The sequence below is a fragment of the Micrasema longulum genome, unplaced genomic scaffold, assembly GCF_059751315.1.
Source record: "Micrasema longulum isolate JH-2025_06_02 unplaced genomic scaffold, ASM5975131v1 h1tg001208l, whole genome shotgun sequence".
In the NCBI taxonomy this organism is placed as follows: domain Eukaryota; kingdom Metazoa; phylum Arthropoda; class Insecta; order Trichoptera; family Brachycentridae; genus Micrasema; species Micrasema longulum.
Window position 1 is genome coordinate 113,205 of NW_028278395.1, and position 22,072 is coordinate 135,276.

At 34.7% G+C, this 22,072-nt stretch overlaps 1 protein-coding gene and 1 long non-coding RNA gene across 2 annotated transcripts in view; one reads left to right on the top strand and one right to left on the bottom strand.

Annotated features, from left to right (window-relative positions):
- The window catches only part of spg (dedicator of cytokinesis spg), a 97,355-nt gene that overhangs the window by 22,234 nt on the left and 53,049 nt on the right, over positions 1-22,072 (bottom strand). The window contains exons 5-21 of the mRNA XM_088234159.1: positions 15,890-16,001; positions 14,323-14,571; positions 12,460-12,684; positions 11,742-11,841; positions 11,409-11,659; positions 9,941-10,103; positions 9,439-9,562; positions 6,379-6,533; positions 6,133-6,301; positions 5,914-6,048; positions 5,589-5,835; positions 4,471-4,660; positions 3,761-3,993; positions 3,185-3,331; positions 2,933-3,058; positions 2,661-2,820; positions 620-848 (exon numbers count right to left, since the gene is read on the bottom strand). Of these exons, the coding sequence (XP_088090285.1) occupies positions 620-848; positions 2,661-2,820; positions 2,933-3,058; positions 3,185-3,331; positions 3,761-3,993; positions 4,471-4,660; positions 5,589-5,835; positions 5,914-6,048; positions 6,133-6,301; positions 6,379-6,533; positions 9,439-9,562; positions 9,941-10,103; positions 11,409-11,659; positions 11,742-11,841; positions 12,460-12,684; positions 14,323-14,571; positions 15,890-16,001 (3,015 nt within the window). The remainder of the gene's footprint in view (positions 1-619; positions 849-2,660; positions 2,821-2,932; positions 3,059-3,184; positions 3,332-3,760; positions 3,994-4,470; positions 4,661-5,588; positions 5,836-5,913; positions 6,049-6,132; positions 6,302-6,378; positions 6,534-9,438; positions 9,563-9,940; positions 10,104-11,408; positions 11,660-11,741; positions 11,842-12,459; positions 12,685-14,322; positions 14,572-15,889; positions 16,002-22,072) is intronic.
- On the top strand, positions 8,700-9,651 carry LOC148276505 (uncharacterized). Its single transcript, XR_015823712.1, has 2 exons — positions 8,700-9,329; positions 9,463-9,651. It is a non-coding gene; the product is annotated as an uncharacterized LOC148276505 (long non-coding RNA).

Here is a 22,072-nt window from a genome sequence, read left to right on the forward strand (position 1 = left end):
GGGCCAAAAATACCCAGGAATTGATTAAAATCATTAACCATGTTTGGGAACATGAAATATCATTAGATATTATAAATAATTTATATTTTTCGATGTCAAACAGAATTTCTTTAGTGATTAAGAGCAAAGGCGATATTACAAAATATTAAAATACTATCGAACCCGAAAAATTACTTTTATTTTTATATTATTTTATTTAAAATATTGGTCTGTTTACCCTTCACACAAATCTATTAACCAAATGTAATTATTTGCGATTGCCAATAAAGACACAGTGCCATAAATCAATTATGTCGGGTACAAGAACAATGGTAACGGAGCTGCTACCTGGAAAAAACCCTATTTATAAATATATATTAAGCTTTTATTTTTATATTTTACTTGGAAACATTACTTATTCATCAAATCTACAAAAATATATTTTTAAAAAAAATCCAAGCAATTGAGAATATTTATTATTTTAAATTAAGAATTTTATTACAAGTGCGAACTTTTTTATCCATGGGTGTATATAGGAACTATAGGATGGTTGACTAAAAAATTGTGATTTTGAAGTTACCTAGTAGTAGTAATTACGCCACGATATGACCTTCGAGCTTCTATTTGTCTGTGTACTTACATGGTGTTGAAGAGCCTCCTGTACTCATCGTCAGCCTTATTATCACTCAGTAAGGTGTCGAGTCGGTCTACAAGGGCGGCTTCGAGGCGCCGAGCGTGTCCTGCAGCAGCTCGCTCTCTGGCCATCAGCTCCACTAGAGCACCGAGTGCCGCCCTCCGCAGCTCGGCCACTAATGTCACTTCAAGGAGTGGTCCGACCATCTCCCCAGCCAGCACAAGCTTCTGATCACCTGGTCGTGATAGAGTAAATAACTTAAAGCAAAACTTCCAGGTACAGTAGAAAATTGTAGAAATATCTATTTATTTAAAACTTTTTTGTATAGAGTACGTATAATTAGTCGACCAATATCTTTAAACCGACCAAATAACAAGTAAATAAGTGATGTTCAGGTCAAGACATATTATAACAAGTATGAAAGAACCATAAATAAAACATTTGAGTGTAGTATTAACATATTACAACAGAGATTAAGAACATTTCAGAGAAGGTAATATAGAAGTCTAGGCATCTACAGGCTTATGACCTGTCATTGGCTGGTTTAAGTGGCCACTTTACACACTGTGTAACATTCACCATTCTACCCACATTTGAACATCTTTATCCCTTCAATTTTTGTGGCCACTTTACACACTGTGTAACATTCACCATTCTGCCCATATTTGAACATCTTTATCCTTTCAATAACAGGTCATAAGCCCTGTAGATGCCTAGACTTCTATATAACCTTCTATGAAATGTTCTTCATCTCTTCATCAAGAGGTCTCGGATTCGATTCCCGATATGGTTGACATAAAACGTTTATTTAAAGAAAGGTGTTTTTACACTAGAATATTTCATAGTCCCTGGACTGGCACCTGAAATGTAAGACTAATCATCTTACTTTCACAAAACAAAAATTATCAAGATACGCTAAGATTTCTAAACTAATGCAGTGCTCTATGCACCATTAGGTGCGGAAAGAGAATAGTGTGTTGATGAAGATGTTAATATATTAAAAATGTTTTGCGTTTGTCTAAATTTTGGGAGACCTGGACTCCATTCAACCCCATAGGGACCTGTTAACATTAACATATTTCAACAGACATGAAGAACATTTTAGAGAAGAGAATATAGAAGTATAGGCTTTTACAATTAAACCAACCAATGACCCGTCATTGGTTGGTTTAAGTGGCCACTTTACACACTGCGTAAAATTCACCTTTCAGCCTATATTTGAGTCCAGTCCTTGTCTACAAAAATTTGGACAAACTCAAAACATTGTTGATTCACCTCCACCTGGTCCAAGAAATATAAAAATTGAAAAATATTTTCAGGCATTGGCTATTATGTAGGTGAAATAATTCAATCTAATGAATTTCACCTGTATCAATAAAGGTTTCAGTTCTTTAACTTCACAAACATTAACTGATGGAAGAATTGAAGGAATGTAGATGTTGAAATATAGGCAGAATGGTGAATGTTACACAGTGAGTAAAGTGGCCACTTAAACCAGCGAATGACAGGTTTTAAGCCCTGTAGAAGCCTATACTTTTACCTTCTCTAAAATGTTCTTCATCTCTGTTAAAATATATTTATATTAACAGGTCCATAGGGGGTTGAATCTGGTCCATGTCTACCAAAATTTGGACAAACTGAAAACATTGTTAATATATTTACATCTTCATCATCACTATTTCATTTGGTGCCTATGTTTCTACATTCCCTTCTCTAATATGTTAACGTAAATAGGTCTTTTTTTCTATCTGTTGCGTGGATTGCCACACTTTGAGTGACAGAGCACTGTGAAAACACCCACTATTTGCGAGTAAACTAGCAGAACAAATTTTAGTATGAATATAATCGTTGTCAAACAAATCAGACGTATATTGTTTTTACAGAGATCAGTATTAAATGGGCACAGGTGTTACTGCAACCTGTAAAGGTCTATTCTGACGGACTCCACATACCAGAGAATAGATTCAAATAATAAATGTAATTCCCAGTAGATATACTGTCCTCTTTATAAAAGTAGAATACCGCCAACCGCAAGCACGAGACTCACCCAAGTGCGACCACATTGAGAGTAAGTGAAGAGCAGCAGGGACTCGCAAGTCTCCGTGGGCTTGAAGGAGGGGAGCTCGCCATCCGCGGCCCCAACTCTCCACCTGCAATGCGGGTTGCCGCAGAAACCTTACCATAGCACCCAAATACGCGCTCCATACCTAAAAAATGTACAAATATTTTTGGAAATTTTCTTTTTATTACTACATATTCCCTAAACTTTTTTTATATGAAGATATTAATGGCTATGTTTTCCTACGATGTGAAATTTACCTGCGGATCAAAAGGTGGATCGGGGCCGAGGAAACGTTGTGGCAGGGGCGGAGCCAATAACTGTAATCCACGCAACAATGCGGCACATCCACTCACACGCATAAGCAGCCAGTCACCGGGAAAAACCTATAACAATCACATGATTTATTTTAAAACTAAGAGTATATTATTATAAATTAATTCTTTGAAAATTCTGTTAAACAAGATAATTACATGAGTAAATCAACTAAAAGTAATTAAATAAGTTAATACCTCAAGCTCTATTAAGTTCGTGAAGAGAAGGAATGTTCTCATAAGGAAGTCCTTAAGTGGTTTATGAGCTAGAGAATCACATAGCTTCATCAATTGCTGCCCTTCCACTAATTCCAATAGTCCTAATAGGCATGAACTGAGAGCACCCTGAAATATGTTTTAAAAGTAATTAACAGAAATAAATCAATAACATTTAGTAAAATGTTTGACTACAAAGTTAATGCTTTCAATATTAATAATACAATAACAGATTTTTAACAAAAAAAATCAGAAGCATTAAGTTTTTTTGCTGTTATTCTAACTTTTCAATGCAAAATAAAAATAAAACAGCTGAAAAATTAAGAAACCATATTTTACCATTAAAAACCAAGCTATTACACGCCAAATACAATACTACACCATAGGTTTGGCTCAATACTCGATGCTAAGCAATATTTTTAGTTAACCACTAAAAATCACATCTTTAAATCCTCATCCATGAATGCTTCAAATCATCATAATATTGTTTGAATGCATAATAAATAAAATTTTGCGGTATTTTACGGTAGGAATAAATTAATAAATACTGAAATTTACCAGCACAGGAGTGGTTCTCCCGATCAGGTTGAGCAAGGCATCAATGAGTGCATCGAGAGTGCCAATGCACAAGGTGTCCAGGTGGGAGGACGGCAGGGGGCTGTCCTGGGAGATCTGGTGCAGCGCTGCCAAAACCTCTCCCAGGAGTTCTGCACACTCCTCCAGCTCGTCACGGCGAGCCAAGTGCACTCGCACGTGGCGGCAGATTGCACCCAACAATATGTTGCGAGACTCTATAAACAAATAAAATTTATCGCTGTCAATTGTAATTACATAACGAGAAAGTTAGCGCTAATCAAAATTCTAGAAATTATTATTTAGCCATAATCATGATTTAATAATTTAATTGTATGGCTAAATTCATTAAGGAATCCGAGTCAATATTATCATTTATTAATTTATTTATTTTTTTACCAAAACACTTATTTTTTAGTAACTTTTCTTTTAGACAATTTGATTACATGAAACCAGGATGAGTACCACATAATCCTAGCTTCTTACATTTTCATACTTCTTATTAATTATGCAGACAGATTTGACAGGATATGAAAAGAACGCATTCTGGGTCATAAAAAAAATACTATTGCATTTCAGGTCGCATATGTTGTAAGTGCTTATTTATATTAAATAAGCGTAGGTGTATCAAAATACTGTTAAATAAATTCATATCAATCGGTTTTACTATAATACTCTCAATCAGTAACGTTTACCCTGATCTTCCAAGAAGATGTTTGTTGCTACAAGTTGTTTAGCTGCCTTCAAGCGGGCTCGAGCCAGTGCTGGGGGAGGCCCAGGCTGGGGGGCGTCCAGTAAGGCAGCCCCTGCTCGAGCCCCCTCCGCCCCCCCGAGTGCCTCTCCTACTTGCTCCACTACCGCTCCACACGAACCCAAAAGTGACACCTAAAAAAGGAACAATCTCAAATATTTAATACATTTTATTTAATATATATGTACTCTTAACACTATTCAATAGTAACGTTTTTATCATAACGAAAACATTATTTTTAATCTTCTAACACGTAATTTATTGAGCTGTCATCGTTTGTTGAAGGACATATCTAATATCTCTATCTATTAATCTATCTTCCTTGTTAAAACCGAAAAATTTTCACATTTTCGAAAGCATTATTTTTCGATATCTTTTTCTTACATATAACCAGCTCGTTTAACCATTTAGAATGCTGTCTCCCTTGCAGGGTTGTAAGGGAAACAGTTTTATTTTAAAGAATAGCCCTTATGAAGAACTGTTGAAAAACTAAATTGCATTTAGAAAATCTTCAAAAAATATGATGATTGAAACAATGATTTTACTTTTAAAAATCTAATATATGGGGTTTGAAGACGTAACACAATTAATATTTTATCTTCGGCTGAACAAGCTTGTGCAATCCGGTAATAAGACAGGCTCGCTGTATGAAATGAAGGTTTAAACTAAATATGATATAAATTTAGTATCGCATGATATGCAAACGATGGTTTGTGTTGTATTTTTTCCTAAAAATATGTTATAAATATGTAACATAAAACATTATCGATGTCAAAAAAACATGGTAAGCCGATTCGATTCACCCCTGCTCAATACAGTATTACCGAGTGAGGCAGGTAATTAGAAAAAAAAATATTTTTTGTAATTAAAATATAATAAAAAAACACAAAATAAATCCTGTGTATTTATTTATAGTTTCAAAGGCCACTGCTCAATAAAAGCCATGAGAAGATTGAGGTTTGTTAAAATCCTCCCTGAAAAATTCATGTGTTGGTCAACTTTTATTATTAAGAGCTAAAATCAACAATTTACTTTGGCATACATGAGGATAGGAAGAATTACCTGTGTTGGCAAAATTGGTTCTGTCGGTGGCAACCTTAACATGGAAGCAAGAGCAGCCGCAGCAGCTCGTAAATCTCTTCTGAAACTATCCTCATACTGTCCTCCAGTGGCACGAGCAAACAGGCGTCGACTCTGCACTGCCAACCTCAATATAACTCCCAGGGATCGGAAACATTTACGGATAGGTTCCTGGTTTTCGGTGCTAACTGCCCACTCGGCACAATGCTGCACAGAACTCAAAAGACCTCTAAAAATACAAGTGACATTTCAAGTCCCCAGAAAAACATGTTGAGTTTATAATTTTATTTTATTTTAAAAATCTTACTTATACACCAACGCTGCTGCAAAGTGGCTGTCAATATATGCATCCATCACTGGTTTAAAGTGTTGAAATTTACTTTCATCCAAAAGACTGAAGATTGAAACCAAAACCAGAAAAACTGTTCCTGAATGCGGTGTACTAAAAATATAAGCAAAAAATGCACATTAAGATACAAACCTACGCATAATTAACTATCAAACACAATATTATTATTGGTTCTACCTGTTTCCATCTTCTGTAGAAAAAAGTGCAAAAAGTGCATCTAAGACATCTTGAAGAAATTTGACCAACTCTTCACATAAGCGACGGTCTGCTAAGCGGAGAACTCTGAGTAGAGTTTCCTGAACTCTCTCCGGGTGTGCCCTCCATTGCAGAAGTGCCAATAAATCACCTGTAAACATTATTTTTTAGATAACAACATTGTAGAAAATGAACAGCATGTTTCGTACTTATTTATAAAGCACTCACTGTTTTGGGTCAGCTTAGTAGAACAAAGTAAAGATTTGATGAAAACTACTTCTTTAGTGCTTCTTGAGAAAGAGGAAGCATCATTATTCTGTTGTTTCGAATGATTTATATCTTTGGCGCTGCTTGGAAGGCTCAGGTAACTAGCACTAGTCAATCTAGAAAATAACATATAAACAATAATTGGTAAACACAAGTGATATGAAAATTTCTCCTAAACTTAAACTACATATTACAATATTTTGAGTTTGCCCAAATGCTTGTAGACAAGACTGGATTTCACCCCGAAGGGAGTCATTAAAATTAACAAATTACAAGAGCGATGGAGAACATTTTAGAGAAGGAAATATGTAAATCTAGGCATTTACAGGGCTTATGACCTGTCATTGGCTGGTTTACGTAACCACTTTACACGACGTGTAACATTCACCATTTTGCCTAAGTTTGAACATCCATATTTTTTCGATTCTTCAATCTGTTGATTTTCCATTTGTAGATAACACATATACGGGAGGAATGCATCCATGCTAGTCGAGGTGCGGAACTCATGTCTGTGCCGTCTTTGTCCCGATCTAAGAGAAGGTGGGGGTAATTATCCTTTGCTAAACAGGAGTTGCCGGACGTGTCTGGGCCCTGAGGTTTTTGATTGCGGGTGCCCCTGTCAGTAGGCATCTATTATAATAGTCTTAATAATAATAGTAGTCTTCGCGGATAGTTCCAGAAGTGGTAATTTGTTTCATCATTTGGATTGCTGAGGACTTCCCTGAGCACGAAATATACGTCTCCTTTATTGCTTTCGCTTGATGAGGTAAAATTCTTCAATAATAACAGTTTGAGTAGGTATGAGAGGTGGCAAAAGTTGGTTTAAAAAGTCTGCTGCTTTTGGGTGCGCTGCCGGCGACTGGCCTTGAGTGTCACCTGAGGGCGTTCTGGTGCTCCAGAGAGTAGTAACTAACGTTTCCTATCACTGTCGACATAAAAGGGTTTGAAATGGGTGAAGGATTTATTTATTTATTTTATTTATACCTCCCCTTGTCCCTACCTTGTAGCGATGAGGGGGGGTTTTAGAGCGACATTGAAAGCAACATTAAAAGTTGTAAATGTAAATATTTGTTCGCGCTTTTCCTTACTGAATTTGGTTAGTAGAGGAAGAAATATAATCAAATCGTAGTGAAAAAAAAAAATTGCTTGCTTGTATGAGTGAATCCGAAGAAAGACATTTAGTCTTTAAAACAGATTCGGGTATGCGGTGAATGCGTTCAATGTTGATTTTAGTGAAGTAAAGAGCTGAGATTGAAAATGGAAAATTATATTCAGGCGTTGCCTAGTATGTGAAATAATTCGATCAAATGCATCTATTCACAACAATAAATGTTTCAGCTGTTTAACTTCACTAAAATCTACAGATGGAAGAATTTAAGAAATATAGATGTTCAAACATAGGCAGAATGGTGAATGTTACACAGTGAGTAAAGTGGCCACTTACCAGCCAATGACGGGTCATAAGCCCTGTAAATGCCTAGACTTCCATATTCCTTTCTCTAAAATGTTCTCCTTTCCTGTTGTAATTTGGTAAACTACATAGAGAAATAGTTATTATACATCATCTGAGGTTGTTTTTATTATTTATAACTGATGGCCTTAATGATTGTAAATGGATAAAGTGCTAACTTTTATTAGGCTATAAAACTCCATAAAAACCATTTTTATGTTTTTGATTTGAAAAAAAAAGTGTTCTTAACCCTTTACCGCGTGGAATTTTTAAATCGTTTGAAATAAATATATGTCATGTTGAGCATCAAATGTAACCTAGGAAAAATATAAAAAAATATATACATTTGTTTTCATAAAAAATATCTTACAGAAAAAACAATTTGTTCCAAATTTGGAACAACATGCAGTAAGGATTATAATTATCTAATGGCCAAATTTGGAACAGCATGCAGTGGTGTCTCAAGTATTTATTCTTCTTCTTCTAATTTTTACAAGCACAATAAAAAAAAACAAAGTTATCATTATGACATATTTTTATTTATTATTTAGCATGATATTTTTGTCAATAAAATTTAGGTGTGTAAGTTTTTAAAACAATTGCGATCCTTGTTGAGGCATGAATAGCATTTGCACTTTTGTCACATTATTTGGGATTTTTGTGAGCATCCCAACATTTCACATCTTTTCCAATCTGACTGCTACACTGGCCAGTGATTAAAACCATCTTCAGCTACTTCGATTGGAGGCAACTCAATGCGTCGTCTTTTTCCTTTTTTTAATGGCTCATCATATTCAATGCCATTATCAGACCACACCAAGTTGCCTTTTTTATTTCTTTTTCATATTCAGGAGAAAAATATCTCTGATTTAGAAAGCTGGTTGTTGATATCACCTTCATGCGCCTTCTTCTTCGTAACCGCTAACTTCATTGTAAGAATTGGTACTACTATAGTCTCCTTCAGTTTCTGGGATACATATTTTGTGGAGTTGTGGTGCGGAATTTCGTAATCATCATCGTGAGATATGTTTTCATCCTCGCTGGTTTCAGGAATGTTGATAACAGGGCGAAATATAATAATATGCAAAACTGCATGGTGTTCCAAATTTGACCAAGTATAAATAACCGCCAAACTGCATAATGTTCCAGATTTGGTCAACCGAAAATGACAAGACTGCATAATTTTCCAAATATGGCAGAAAGTTTAGTTGATGACATAAATATGATATAAATATTGTTACATACTTTTTTGTTATAAAAGTGTTAAGAATCCATTTCAAACTAAAAAAACACTTTTAAAAATTTTTATTCAGGAAAAAAAACTGATAAAATCACGCAAAAAAAAAACAAAAGCCCCGTTGCTATCAAAATAACAAATCTGACAGATTACTAACATTTTTGTAGCTACCAGAATGGTCCACAATAGCGCTACTTTATAATTTATGGCAAAACAGAGTCTACAGTAAGAAATTATCTCAATTAGTTGAAACAATTGTTTTTAGAGAAAACCACAAAAATATAATTAAAAATGCATAAAATGTTTTTTCTATCACAAATTGAAATAATCTGACCTCCCTGGGTCTTCACATTTGTAGATGAACAGCTCATGATGTCCATCACTGATAGTGGCTCCACCTTCTTCCATGAGCCTTGCGAAGGCAAAACCAAATAGTTTCCGTTCTCCTTTATCACGAGCTGAAATTTTAAAAGAGAAAAGAAATTAAATATCAAGAGTTTATAAGTTTTAAGAAGAATTCAGAGTTTGTATGAATAAGATTTTGTTCAAATAATTTTTACTCGGACAAAAATCTTTATATTTAGAGAACAAACTTATCAACAAAATTATTGTTTTATCTTATGAACACAAATATTCCACAAACAAAAATATTTTCAACATTAATTTCCTTTTATTGACAAAATTATTTTTACATTTGTTAATAGTTGTAGTTGTTTACATCACAAAATGCGATTTTTTATTTTAAAATAGCTTTGTAATGAAATGGTTTGACTTCATTTTTAAAAAAAAAATTGTGGAGAAAATTGACAGTATTCAAGATAATAACCAATACTTACTAGAGCAATGTCGGAAGTCAATCCTGAGATGTGCGGATGGGAATCTATCGAGGGGGACGGCTAAGCGAAGAGCTTCTTGCCAAGTGGGTTGGTTGTTGTGATACAGGAGAGGAGCGTCGTGATTGGATCCCCCACTAGAGCCAGCTGCACTACAGACACATTCCTGAGAAAGTCAATAAAATATTTCAAAATCTTATCAATAAATATTATTCGTAACACTTCTAAAAAATTAAGCTTAATAACGAAACTCGTGAGCTTCGAATTAAAAAATTAATCATAACGGAAAATGACAGTGTATATGAGAAAATTTTAAGTTTTTCAAATTACAACACAACATATTACATCCCTCTCTCAGTAATCCACTGATTAATTATCCGACAACTACTATAATTTGCCATTATTTTTACTAGCAAAAAGCACAAAATCAGGATCTATAATTCACCGGTATTCGTATTTCAAATTCAGTAGTCCTCCGTGTGGTAGGCTATGAGTTTGCCGTATTTGACGAGCATTTTAAGATTTGGACAAACATGCGGCCAGCATTGCTCGAAGATAGGTATTTTTTTTCATTCCTAGTGAATTAATAATAAATGAGAAGATTTTTACTTTAACGTATTAGAAAACAAATAGCCTCATGTCCGAAAAATATGTGTAAGTTAATAAAAAAAAACAAATTTTTGTTCATACTTACTGTATTAATTTCTTAAATAACATTTCACTTGAAATGCCCGTGATCTGTTTACCTAAAACAGGCATTTTTCTGAAAAATCAGGCATTTTAGGCACCTTGAACAGGTAAACCTTCATTTTGAAATGGTTGCCCTAGACGCGTGCCTATAAACTCAAGAGTTAAGCTCTTTAAACCTCGGCGCTGAGATTGGGTTAAATCATTAACAAAACATAGTGTATTTGTAGGTCGTTTTAAAATAATTTGGATTAATTAAACTGTAAGATGCAACTGCAAAAAACAGTTTTTTTACAAAATACATGAATTAAATTTTATCATATTTTCAGTAATTGGACACTTATTGGATTGGGTGGAAGATTACTGAGAGAGTACTGTATTCAATTTTAATATTCATTTTACTACGGCCACATTATATTCTAATGCTTTTTTTTATTTATTTCTATATTTTATTATATTTTAAAAAAAGGAATAACGCGCTAAGCCTCTATTAAGAGGCTTGTCAGCAGGTGAGAAAGAGGGGATATAGAAGGGGGTGATGAAATATACACCGCAACACCCAGACCAATTGAGAAAAAATCTTTCTTTAATTTTTTTCTTGCAACTGGCGGGAATCGAACCTGCAACGCCTGTTCCACAGTTGGCCGTCTAACCAACAGCGCTATGGCGCCTGTCTCGAAATTTTTACATGAAATATTTATTGTTTTCGTTTTATTTTAGACTACATAATTACTTCTGCACTGTGGAAAAACTTAATTAAGTATTGTACATTAATTTCAGATACCTCAATTATGGCACCAGAAGAATCAAAAACAGATATGCTCGCCAGCACATTCTTAGGAGTGGGTTTTCCTCCTCTCTCAAACTCTCCTCTTTCGAGTGTGATGAAGAGATCGTTCCGGATATCTCCTGGCATGATGACATCCGGGAAGCCTAGTTTACATGCTCGGACAGCGCCACTGGGATTAGTACCGCTGGTCACCGAATTGGTAGTCAGAGCATCGCCACGGATAAGTCGAAGTGACACTACCATTCCTGAATACAAATTAACAGTTATAAAAACATGTATAAGATAAAAATAGAAGATCTCGAACTTTTATCAAGAGTAGATACTTGCCAAAATTTGGATGTCCAGAAAGCGGGCTGTATTTATTACTTTGCTTTTTAATGATCAGTTCATGAAGTTGGTGAAAATCTTTTTCCTCACATTGGTATAGCTGGAAAAAAAACAAATTGTTTACTTATTACATTTGACTCGATAATATTTAACAAATTGTAACCTTATAGAAAAGACAAACCATTATGTTACTAACAATGTTTTGAGTATGTCTTGATGTTTGTAGACAAGCTGGATTTCACTCCCTAGGGAGTTATTTAGATCTAAATTTATTGCAACAGAGGTGGAAAACATTTTTGAGAAGGTAATATGGTAGTCTAGGCATTAAACATAGGCAGAATGATGAATGTTAGTGTGTCAAGTGGACACTTCAACCAGCCAACGACAAGTCATATGCCCTGTAAAAGCCTAGACATCCATATTCCCTTCTCAAAAATGTTTTCCCTCTCTGTTGCAATCAATTTAGAACTTAATAACATTCATTATTAATGGAATTTTATTATTCACTAAACTGCCGACATTTATTTTGATTGTGTTGTTTCTTGTAAGTATGTTCAGCAGGTAAATGGTTAGAAATTATATTTTCCAGAATATTAAAATTTAATGATGTATAAAACTTTAAATAGTAACATTTAAATATGCACGGTTCACTCAGTCATTTAAAACACAAAAAACTGTTTTGATAGGCACATTACATTTCATAATAGGCTATGCTCACCTTAAAAGTAAATTCTTTTTCATTTTGATGCGGCGAGGCTGCCAAGATGTCTGCCAGTGGGAGTACCCCGCCCCCCAGGGGCCGGCGGTAGCCTTCCGTCCCCCCGGCCCCTGGAACTCCTGTCACGCCCCCTTTACGTGCCCCCTCTGCTGAAAGAATGCGCCCTATGCGGACTATCTGTGCTACTAAGTACAGTTCCTTGGCAAGATCTGCATTTCCAAGATCCTACAAAAATTTAAAAAAATAAATAATATGATCTGAAAATAAATTTGCAAGGTGATTTTTAAGTATGTTGTAATTTTGAAATAATGTTTATAAAATTAAATTACTTTGTGGTATAAACACGCTATTATTTCATTATTCACCAAATATTGGTTATTTGAAATATTAACACTGGAAAAGCAATATTAAAAAAAATGAAGTGTGAGACATTGGCATTGCATTATATATGATTTATGATGTCAGTTTTCCTCCCTTTACATGTATGAACATTTATTATTTACAATAGGTACATAAGTAAATTATTGTGCTTATTTATAAAGTCGCAACTATTGATGGCTACATTACTGCATCTCATATTATGATTTGTTATGTCTTCAGCAGATTTGCCTTTGTCAATACGATATTTTAGTCTTATCAAATAAAATGCTCTTATTGTTCTGTTAGACAAAACATACTTACTTATTAATATCATATACATAATTTATTTTAAAGGCTGTTCTGCTTTGAATAAACGTATTGTATTTTCAGGCAATAGTATCCTTTAAAAACATAATTTTGGAAGGAATACACAAGCTTATGTATCGCTAGACTAAGCAGGTTGCCAAGGGAGGATAGAATGTTGAAAAACTTTTTACCTAACAAATGGTGTTTGGGAATAATTTTTGAAGTTACATAATGACTGTAATAGAGATATGGATATGGCATTGTGGGTAAATACCATACCTACAGGGCCCAGCTCGCCTGCATAGCTGTAAAGTCATCATTCACGTCCGTCTCTCTTTTACTTTTCAGACCTATTTAGTTATTCCACGAATATAAGTATACTGGCTGAATTTTTATTTCAAGAAGCAATTTCATTATTTTGAACACATTTTTGACCAATATCAAGTAGGCCTTATAGATATTCTAGAAAGTAATGTTAAAACCGAAAACACCTATCGGCGTAATCCTTTTGCCAGAATGTGTATAAGACCCACGTAATTAGTTAAGAACACAAATTAATAAAACAACTTCGGCCGAAATTGTGGTTTGAAGCCTTTGTCCTAAACACAGTCGATATTGCAATGAGGAAGTTCAGTGGTTTTTGAAAAAAAAAAAAATTGTCAATAGACTATCAAACTAAACAAAAAAAAAAACATTTTTATTTGAATGTATCGTTTTATCATCGCTATGATTTTTTCAAGTTTTGTAATTGAAAATCCCCCCCGAAACTTCAGAACATGAGTTCAGATCGGTAGGTGTTTCTGAAATTTAAAAGTTCAAACGTCAAAACATGATAAATGTAAAAAAACAGTGCTAGCTACCCTGGAAACCGGAAATCTGTTGCCGGTTGCCCCAACAACATAATTTATAAATAAGAGGACACTTAAACCTGTGACGTTGCAAAACAGTTCATTTTCAATAATTTTTTCATACCTTTTTGAGAAACTTCATGGTACAATTAAATGCTCTAATTTTTGCAATGTGTAAGAAAACATTATTTTATATCCAACTTCCTGTAGCAATAAACTTCCTTATTGTGTAACCATTAGTACAATAAATTTAAAAATCTAAAAATCACACAGTACAGTATTACACTCTAACACCTCCTTCATCACATAGTAAGGGAACAAAAAAGAAAAAAAACAAACGTATTCTTACGGTGAAAATAGCGCAGTTGGTATGCAGTCGGTCGAGATAATTGTTGAAGCCGTCGGCGTCCAGCCGGATGAGAAACCTTTCCGATACAAAGGCCTGGCGGCGGGCGTCATACAGGCTGAGCAGGGCCTGCGCCGGCTGGCCCCCGCCGGCGGCGCATTCGCGGGCGCAGCACCACAGGTGCGCCGGTCCGCCGACGGGCAGCGCAGGGGCAGTGCCCCCGTGGCTGCCGGAGCGTCGGAGGGTGCCGGTCTGCGGGGACAGGGAAAATTCAATGTTGACACCATTTACCAACTTTTATGTCATCTTAAAACTACTACCAAAATATATGAGAAAGCCTAAATAATTGAATTTGTAAACCCAGCATATTTTGCTTAGAAGGTGCGACAAATATATAATAAAAAAAAAATATATGTATATATTCTTTTCATTAATAAATTTGATACAACGCATGTTTTATGAGTTAAATCATTCTGGAACGTGTTACAATAAGTAATATCTATTGAATTTTGATGAATTGAAAAAAGATTAACAATTTTACAAAAAAATCAGCTAAAAATTTTTATATTTACAAAAAATAAATGTTAATAAAAAAAAACTTTTACAAAAACAATTGGCTCCATAGGATTAAATCAATATTTAATTGATAAACATAGAAGTAACAGGGTTCATGACCTCATCATAGAAGTAATAGGGTTCATGACCTCATAATATGGAAGCTTAGGGATTTACTTAATACTATTATCTTTCATCTCTGTTGAGATATCAATCAATATCAATATTTTGCATTCCGTCATGTGATACATATATAATAGTAGGTATTGTACTAAGACTAGTACATAGAAAAATTCTTACAAAATATTTTAAGGTTATTTTTATTGAGAACTTCATGATATTTTGAATTGGAGGGAAGAAATATGAATCTTTTCAAAAAAAATTGGAATAAATAATTATGTATATTTCGTTTCTTTGGCAAACTGTGGAAGGTAAAAACATTTTGCATTTTAATCAAAACATAGTAGGCAAAAAAAAATCTGTGTAAACTTAATTTAAATCACTTTGAAAAAAACCAATATCATACAAGTGATTTAATTATTGTAACAACTTTGGACATTATTTATTCAGCCAGCTGCAAATTCAATAACATGGCACAATCTAAAAAATATTTTTTACTTCACAAGAAAGAGATTCCAGTTTGAGTCGACATATAACATTCATTTTAGAAATACAGTTATGTGTGTGAAATATAACCAAAAACCTGGGTGAGTGTCTTCCACTCGATGGTAAAAATCCTGAAAAAAGAAATGAGCAAACGCCTTGTAGCGTACTAGTTGACAGGATCTATCATGCTTGAGGTCACGAATTCGATTGCTTGGAATATTTGCTTTAAGGGTGGTTTTACATTGAAATATCTCAATGTCCTTGGGTCGGCACCTGAAGTCTAAGACTGATCACCTTACCTTCCTGTAACCGATGATCGAGACAAGCTACATTTAGACTAACAATTCAGTGCCCTACGCGTCAGCAGGTGCTGATAAGGGTTTGATAATGATGAAAGATTATCTCATACCGAAACGGAATCAGCACTCGCGAGGTGAACTCTGTATAGTTTAACAGCACCCAACTGTCCTGGCTGAACTGCTCTGGAGCCTTCCCTAGGCACCAACTCCAAACCCAGTTTCCTGAAACAATTCAAATACAAACTGTCAAAAAAATATAAATATTTTGCATTCATTTTTTGGGAATAAAAAAACAGTACAACAAAAAAAAAATGTATTGAGTAAGTATGCGCCTGTTATGTATGTATAACAGGCACATATAAATATGTGTGAGTGCTCAGTGCGTGCATATTTTTGTGCCTGGAGGTAGGGTAGTAACCAACCCCAACTGTTCATTATTACTGTATATTATGATCTATTTCGGCAAAAATATTGAAAACTGCTTTTATTATAGGTTCCGCTGACAAGACGGTTTCGGGGTTTAGAGGGTTTTTAATTATTTTTTTTACTTTTATTAACATGTATCGATTGAGTTGAGTATGAGTTGGTCAAAATGACAGCTGAAAAACGGAATGTCCTGAAACATACGAAACAGTTGGTCACTCCACTCAAAGAATTGATGAAGAAAATAAGAAACATTATATTTATTTATTTTATTCATAGTAAATTTATTATCAACTCCATGGAACCAAGTCCTGTGTTGAGTTGGGACGAATATATGTAGTATAACACTGTAACATTCGTGAAATAAGAAGGTTTAGGGTTGTTTTTTTGTAATATTCTTATTTTATTATGTACTGTACCGAACTACTTCGTATTTCACTAAGCTAAAAGCGGATATATATATTTTTTGGTGTTATTTTGAAGGCACTACGATTTTTTAAGAATTACGTAATCAAAATTCGTGCCGTAATTCGTTATCTACCGCATGTATTGGGGATAAATAATTCAGTTTTTCCAGTAAGCAAAAAAATATTGTAAAATTACACGAATCAGTTTCAAGTGTTCAAATACCAGCATATTTTGTATAGAAATACGTATACAGGGGTAGGCGCTCGAAGTGTTACAACCTTCACGCTGATGTAGCAACCAAACGGCTAATGACAGTGCGCTCATGTTTTGACACGTGTCAGTCTGTTATATTGTTAATAATTCTACCGAAGCATATCGTTTTACGTCGCAGTTAAAAAAAGTTATAGAAATGGAATTCAAACTTAACAGTGTTATTGCTCTGTATTTGACTGGAAAATCGCAACCAGCCACTATAAATGAGCTACATTTACATGTGAACAAAATGTTTGTGTATTTTCACGTTACAATGATACTGGTAACATAAAAAAAACGCCATGGAGGTGGGCATCCAAAACCAGCAACATCGATAGAAATGGTTCGAAAGGTGAAGGCCAGAATTCAACGTAATCCACGACAAAGCGCAGCGCATTGGCGAAAAATCTCAATGTGTCTGCTCGTAGCATGGGGCGCATATTAAAAAATGAACTACGATTAAAGCCCTACAAAATAAAAAAAAGTGCAAGATTTATCACCCGCACAAAAGGCAGTTCGCCTAGCAAGAGCAAAGGTTTTAAAACACCTGCACGTTTTTTTTTATGGTTCAGCAATATGTTAACAAACATGTATGGTAAACGATCGTGATAGTTACACGATAAACGATTAATTATTATTTCATTTTATTATATTATAAGACTTGCAAGTTCGTATACAGAGTGTTCTTTAAACCCTGTCACATCCGAAACCGCGATGATCAGTATGAGCAAGAAGACATATTGGCACATTAAAATAAACTTTTAGAACGAATAAAGTTTAAAAAATAAAACATTAAAAAAAAACAAATGGTTGCTAACATAGCAGGAGAGAAACGAAGAGAGGGGATGGGGGAGTCTGACACACCGTTAACCGCGCGGCCGCGCCCCCCTCGCTTCTCCCCTGCAGAAGTTAGCAACCATTTGTTATTTTTAATATTTTATTTTTACAAATTTTCTTCGTTCTAAATATTTTTTTTAATATGTCTTCTTGCCCATACTGATCATCGTGGTTTCGGATGTGACGGGATTTAAAGAACACCTGTATAACAAGAAGATGCTTTTTCATTGCGTAGCTGAATACTAAAAACAGCTATATTATAGCCAGAAGCTACAAGTATGGCCGGAAAGAGGTTTCCTACGGTTGTTTGTAAACATAAATATAAGTAGTATAATAATTACAAATCACTTCGAAGAACGAACGTGAAATCGCGCTATTCCAAGAATGATCTATGTTCAATAATCTCCCGAAAAATACACAAGGAAGATCTTCAAATTAAAATGTACAAACTTCGAAGCAAATCTTAACTATGAAAAGTTCCATTTATTTATATTTTTATTTATTATCCATATACAAACAGAGGGCTCTTACATGACAGGTATAAAATTAAAGAGGTTTATGATATAACAAGTTAACATGTAAGTACTTATATAATAAACGACAATAAGAATAATAATAAAGCATCAAAGACATTATGCTTTAGAGATATAAAGATATAATACTTTATATAAGTAGGTAGGATCATAATTAAAGGTGTAAAAAAATTATCACATTTTTAGGGAAAAATAATAGGTTACAGTGGGTATTATTTAAGTGTAGACGAGCAAAACAGAAAAGTAATTTTTAGAGCATTCGAATAATGAAAGTTATTTTGATTTCATCGCCGTAAGAATTTTTTCTCTAAAAAGTGAAAATGGAAAACGAAACATATCAATTTATCCATACTCGTTTCTGAGCCGGTACAGTCTGATGATCGAATAATCAATACAATAATTTTGCGTACGTGTGTAAAATAAACCTATTTTTAAAAAAGCAAACTGCAAAGTCTCTAGACTTAAAATGGGTTAAACGTGTAACTTTAAATATAATTAATAAAGGCGGTCCCGCAGCAGTGAAAGCTAAAAATAAACTAAGCTGCATTCTGCTGCAAACGCACCTTTGGTCGTAAAAATCGTGCGATTTGGACAATAACTCTCGGGTCTCCGGGCGAGTAATGCTTGCCTAGCACCACAAGCAACGTCATTCGCGAATAATTCGCATCTCCGATTGAAAACAGGTTTCGACCCCGAGACATCTACCGAACTTGTCTGCAGCGCGAACCATACACAGAAGATCGAAACACGGGACACTGGATCCTTCCCGCGATCTACCTTCCAGCCGTTGCACGTTATACTGCATAGTGCATGACATAAAAGGAAGATTGCGCAAGAAAGTTTCAGAAATATTACGGAATACCAAGGATTACATCACTCTGCATTATCTCTTTATCCAAATATATAGAATACAAAGCGCATCCTATTTTTATTATGCTTTTTTTAACTCTTGCGCTATGACGTCACATGAGTCTACATATAATACAAATGAATTTATATATCTCTTTCATTTTATTAAATACTGAAGTCGTATTTTGCTATAACTACGGCTTCCAGTCGCGACTCTCGACACAAATTTGAGTCTCGAGCCTGAGACGAGACGAGACGAGACGAGACTCGGAGACCGAGTCTTGAAATTTCGAGACTTCGAGAATACTCAATACTAACGATAATTCGTATGAAAAATTAGTGAATGTGGTGAATAAATCACACCATACAATACTATTAATGATTTCTTAAAATGAATACGAAACATACCTACCGACTATCGTCCCTATATCACCAAACACACATGGACCACAATAGAATAACTAAAATAACACCTTCTTAAATCAACAACTAGTTGAGGGTGTCGGGAGCAGTAAGCAGCCATCTTACTCCAGACAGAGCTGAAGGAAAATATAAGCAGCTTTAGCATATATTCGAATAGTGCCGCACTAATCCAGCCTCAGTCTAATTTTAAAAAATGTATTAAATTAGCATATACGCAAATTTTAAAAAAATAAAGTAAAACGTAAAATATGTAGAGCAGAAAATTTACCATTTCGTTTTACTTTTGGTGTTCATTTTAAAATTTAAAAAAAAACAGACACAACTTATATATGTGGGGTTCATAGTCCATGATTGATGACACACCCACACGCGCTAATTATTTTTTCCTGAAATATAGTCATGACTCCAAGAAGCAAGTCAGCATTTTCTATTGAATTCAATTCGTTACATTTTGCGAAACACGAAATCAACGTTTTGCAGTACATTAACATCGTCCCTGCCATGGAGATATGAACAATAAAGGAACGTGGCCTGTAAAGAGACCACAGGGCGTGGTAACACCCAGCAGTTCAGTTCAGCATCAGTCAGCTTAGCCATTCCGAAAACTCAGCTCAACGCAGTCTCTCCAACCCATCATCGCCGCTACGCTCGCGCTACACAACCAAGTGCTGTATCTTATTCGCCATGTAATAAATACGCATTTAACAGCAGCCTCAGGTCTTCTGTAAATCTCTAACTGGGGTAGGAGCTCCAACCCTCAACCACATTTATCCTATATATATGTTATATTATATATAGATAACACATAAAATTTTATTTAATAAAATAAACAAAAATACTGTCAGGAATACGAAATATTTGAGAAAACCAGTTCAGGGACTATGAAATATTCAGTGAAAAACCACATATTAAATAAAGTATATTATAAGATATATATCGTAACATCATTGAATCGTTATATATTATGTCGCCGAGATGTTTTTAAAAATTACAGTTCGAATCAGTTTTTTTAGTCATTTTTATTATATGGTGATATAAAGTATGTAGAAAGTAATCCGAAAAATATTTTTTTATATTTTGTAATTTTATTTCCATACCATTGGAGGAAAATATCACAAATTCGATTGGCTAATCATGCGACACGATACGATGTAGTAAATGAATAGATTAGTATGTGTTAAAGTGCTTTTTTTCTGTGTTATTCGTAATGTTCCGTCGAGCAACAGGTGAAAAAAAGAACGCTGATGAATATATCAAAGAAATGCTGTACAGTTCAATACCGTTAAATAAATATATGTAGACACATAGGGAAGCTACGTAGTTATGTCTAATCTGTGATAGAAAAAGTGTTAGTTTGGTCTTCCAAAAAATTACTCTGCAACGGTGTGAGTCAATTTTGATATAACAACTTACCGGTTGAAACTCGAATCGGACAAAGCAAGTAGCAAAATTGAGCGCTTGATTTAATGAATATTAAAATTCAATGTGGGAGCAAATATTGTCATCGATAAACTAGCTATAGGCGGGTTCCACGTTCAACGCACACGGAAGGAATGCGGTAGTGTTGTGACGGTTCCCGGTTGAGTTTCGCGTCTGAATTGGCGCGTGAATTCAATAAATTCGTGAATATCGACGAACCATTTTTTATAGAAACTCAACTGGGCAGTGTCACGATACATTACCGCAATCCTTCCGTGCACCTTGAACGCAGACCCCATCTATACGTTACAATTTACAACGTCTACAAATCAAAAAAAAATAATTAAAAAGCAGGTAGATAATTCAGTGTTAGACTAACATAAATATATAACTAATTATGTAGCCATAAAGAAACAATTAGATAAAGTATTTCGATCACTTCTTCTAACGGGACGTAATGTGGAAAAACGTAAGCATATAAAAGCTTATATTTTCGCAGTAGCTGGACATATTCGCTTTTAAGGATGAAAATATCAAAATTCTTAGTTTATTTACGGGTACAAAATCTGAAGCCGCGCTTATTTATACTTCATTACCAAAGCTAGACACAGTGACAATAGGTGGAATGAGAAATCCAAAATCCGCAAAAAGGCATTGACCCCCAAAGCCTGAGAACCCGCGGAAGATGTATAACCCTATTGTATTATGACTGGAATCTCAAAATCACGCCCACGACCGGACCCGATACCCAGACCATTTTTTTACATAAGACGAGTGAGTAACGCGTATAAGGATTTAAAAGCACGAAACGTCTTGTGATTCGGTCTTCGTTAAAACTTGAATACGACCTGAACGCGATCGAAGGATAGCTTCTGTAATGTGCATTACTTCTCAGCGCCTTCGGGACGCGTGAAATAACTCGGAAAAAGGATCGATGCAGTAGTGGATTACGGATTACATACACATCCGTGGCACTTAATACAATATGCATCGTTTAGATCTGCAGAAAAAGGTAGAGAATTTAGAATAATAGTCATTCGGTTCACGGTTCGCCAAAATGGCAATGCCTTTGTTACAAGCGCACTGAAAGAAAACATTACTATTAAACCAATAAGGAAGTTCAGTGTTTTTATTCGTCAATTAAACTGA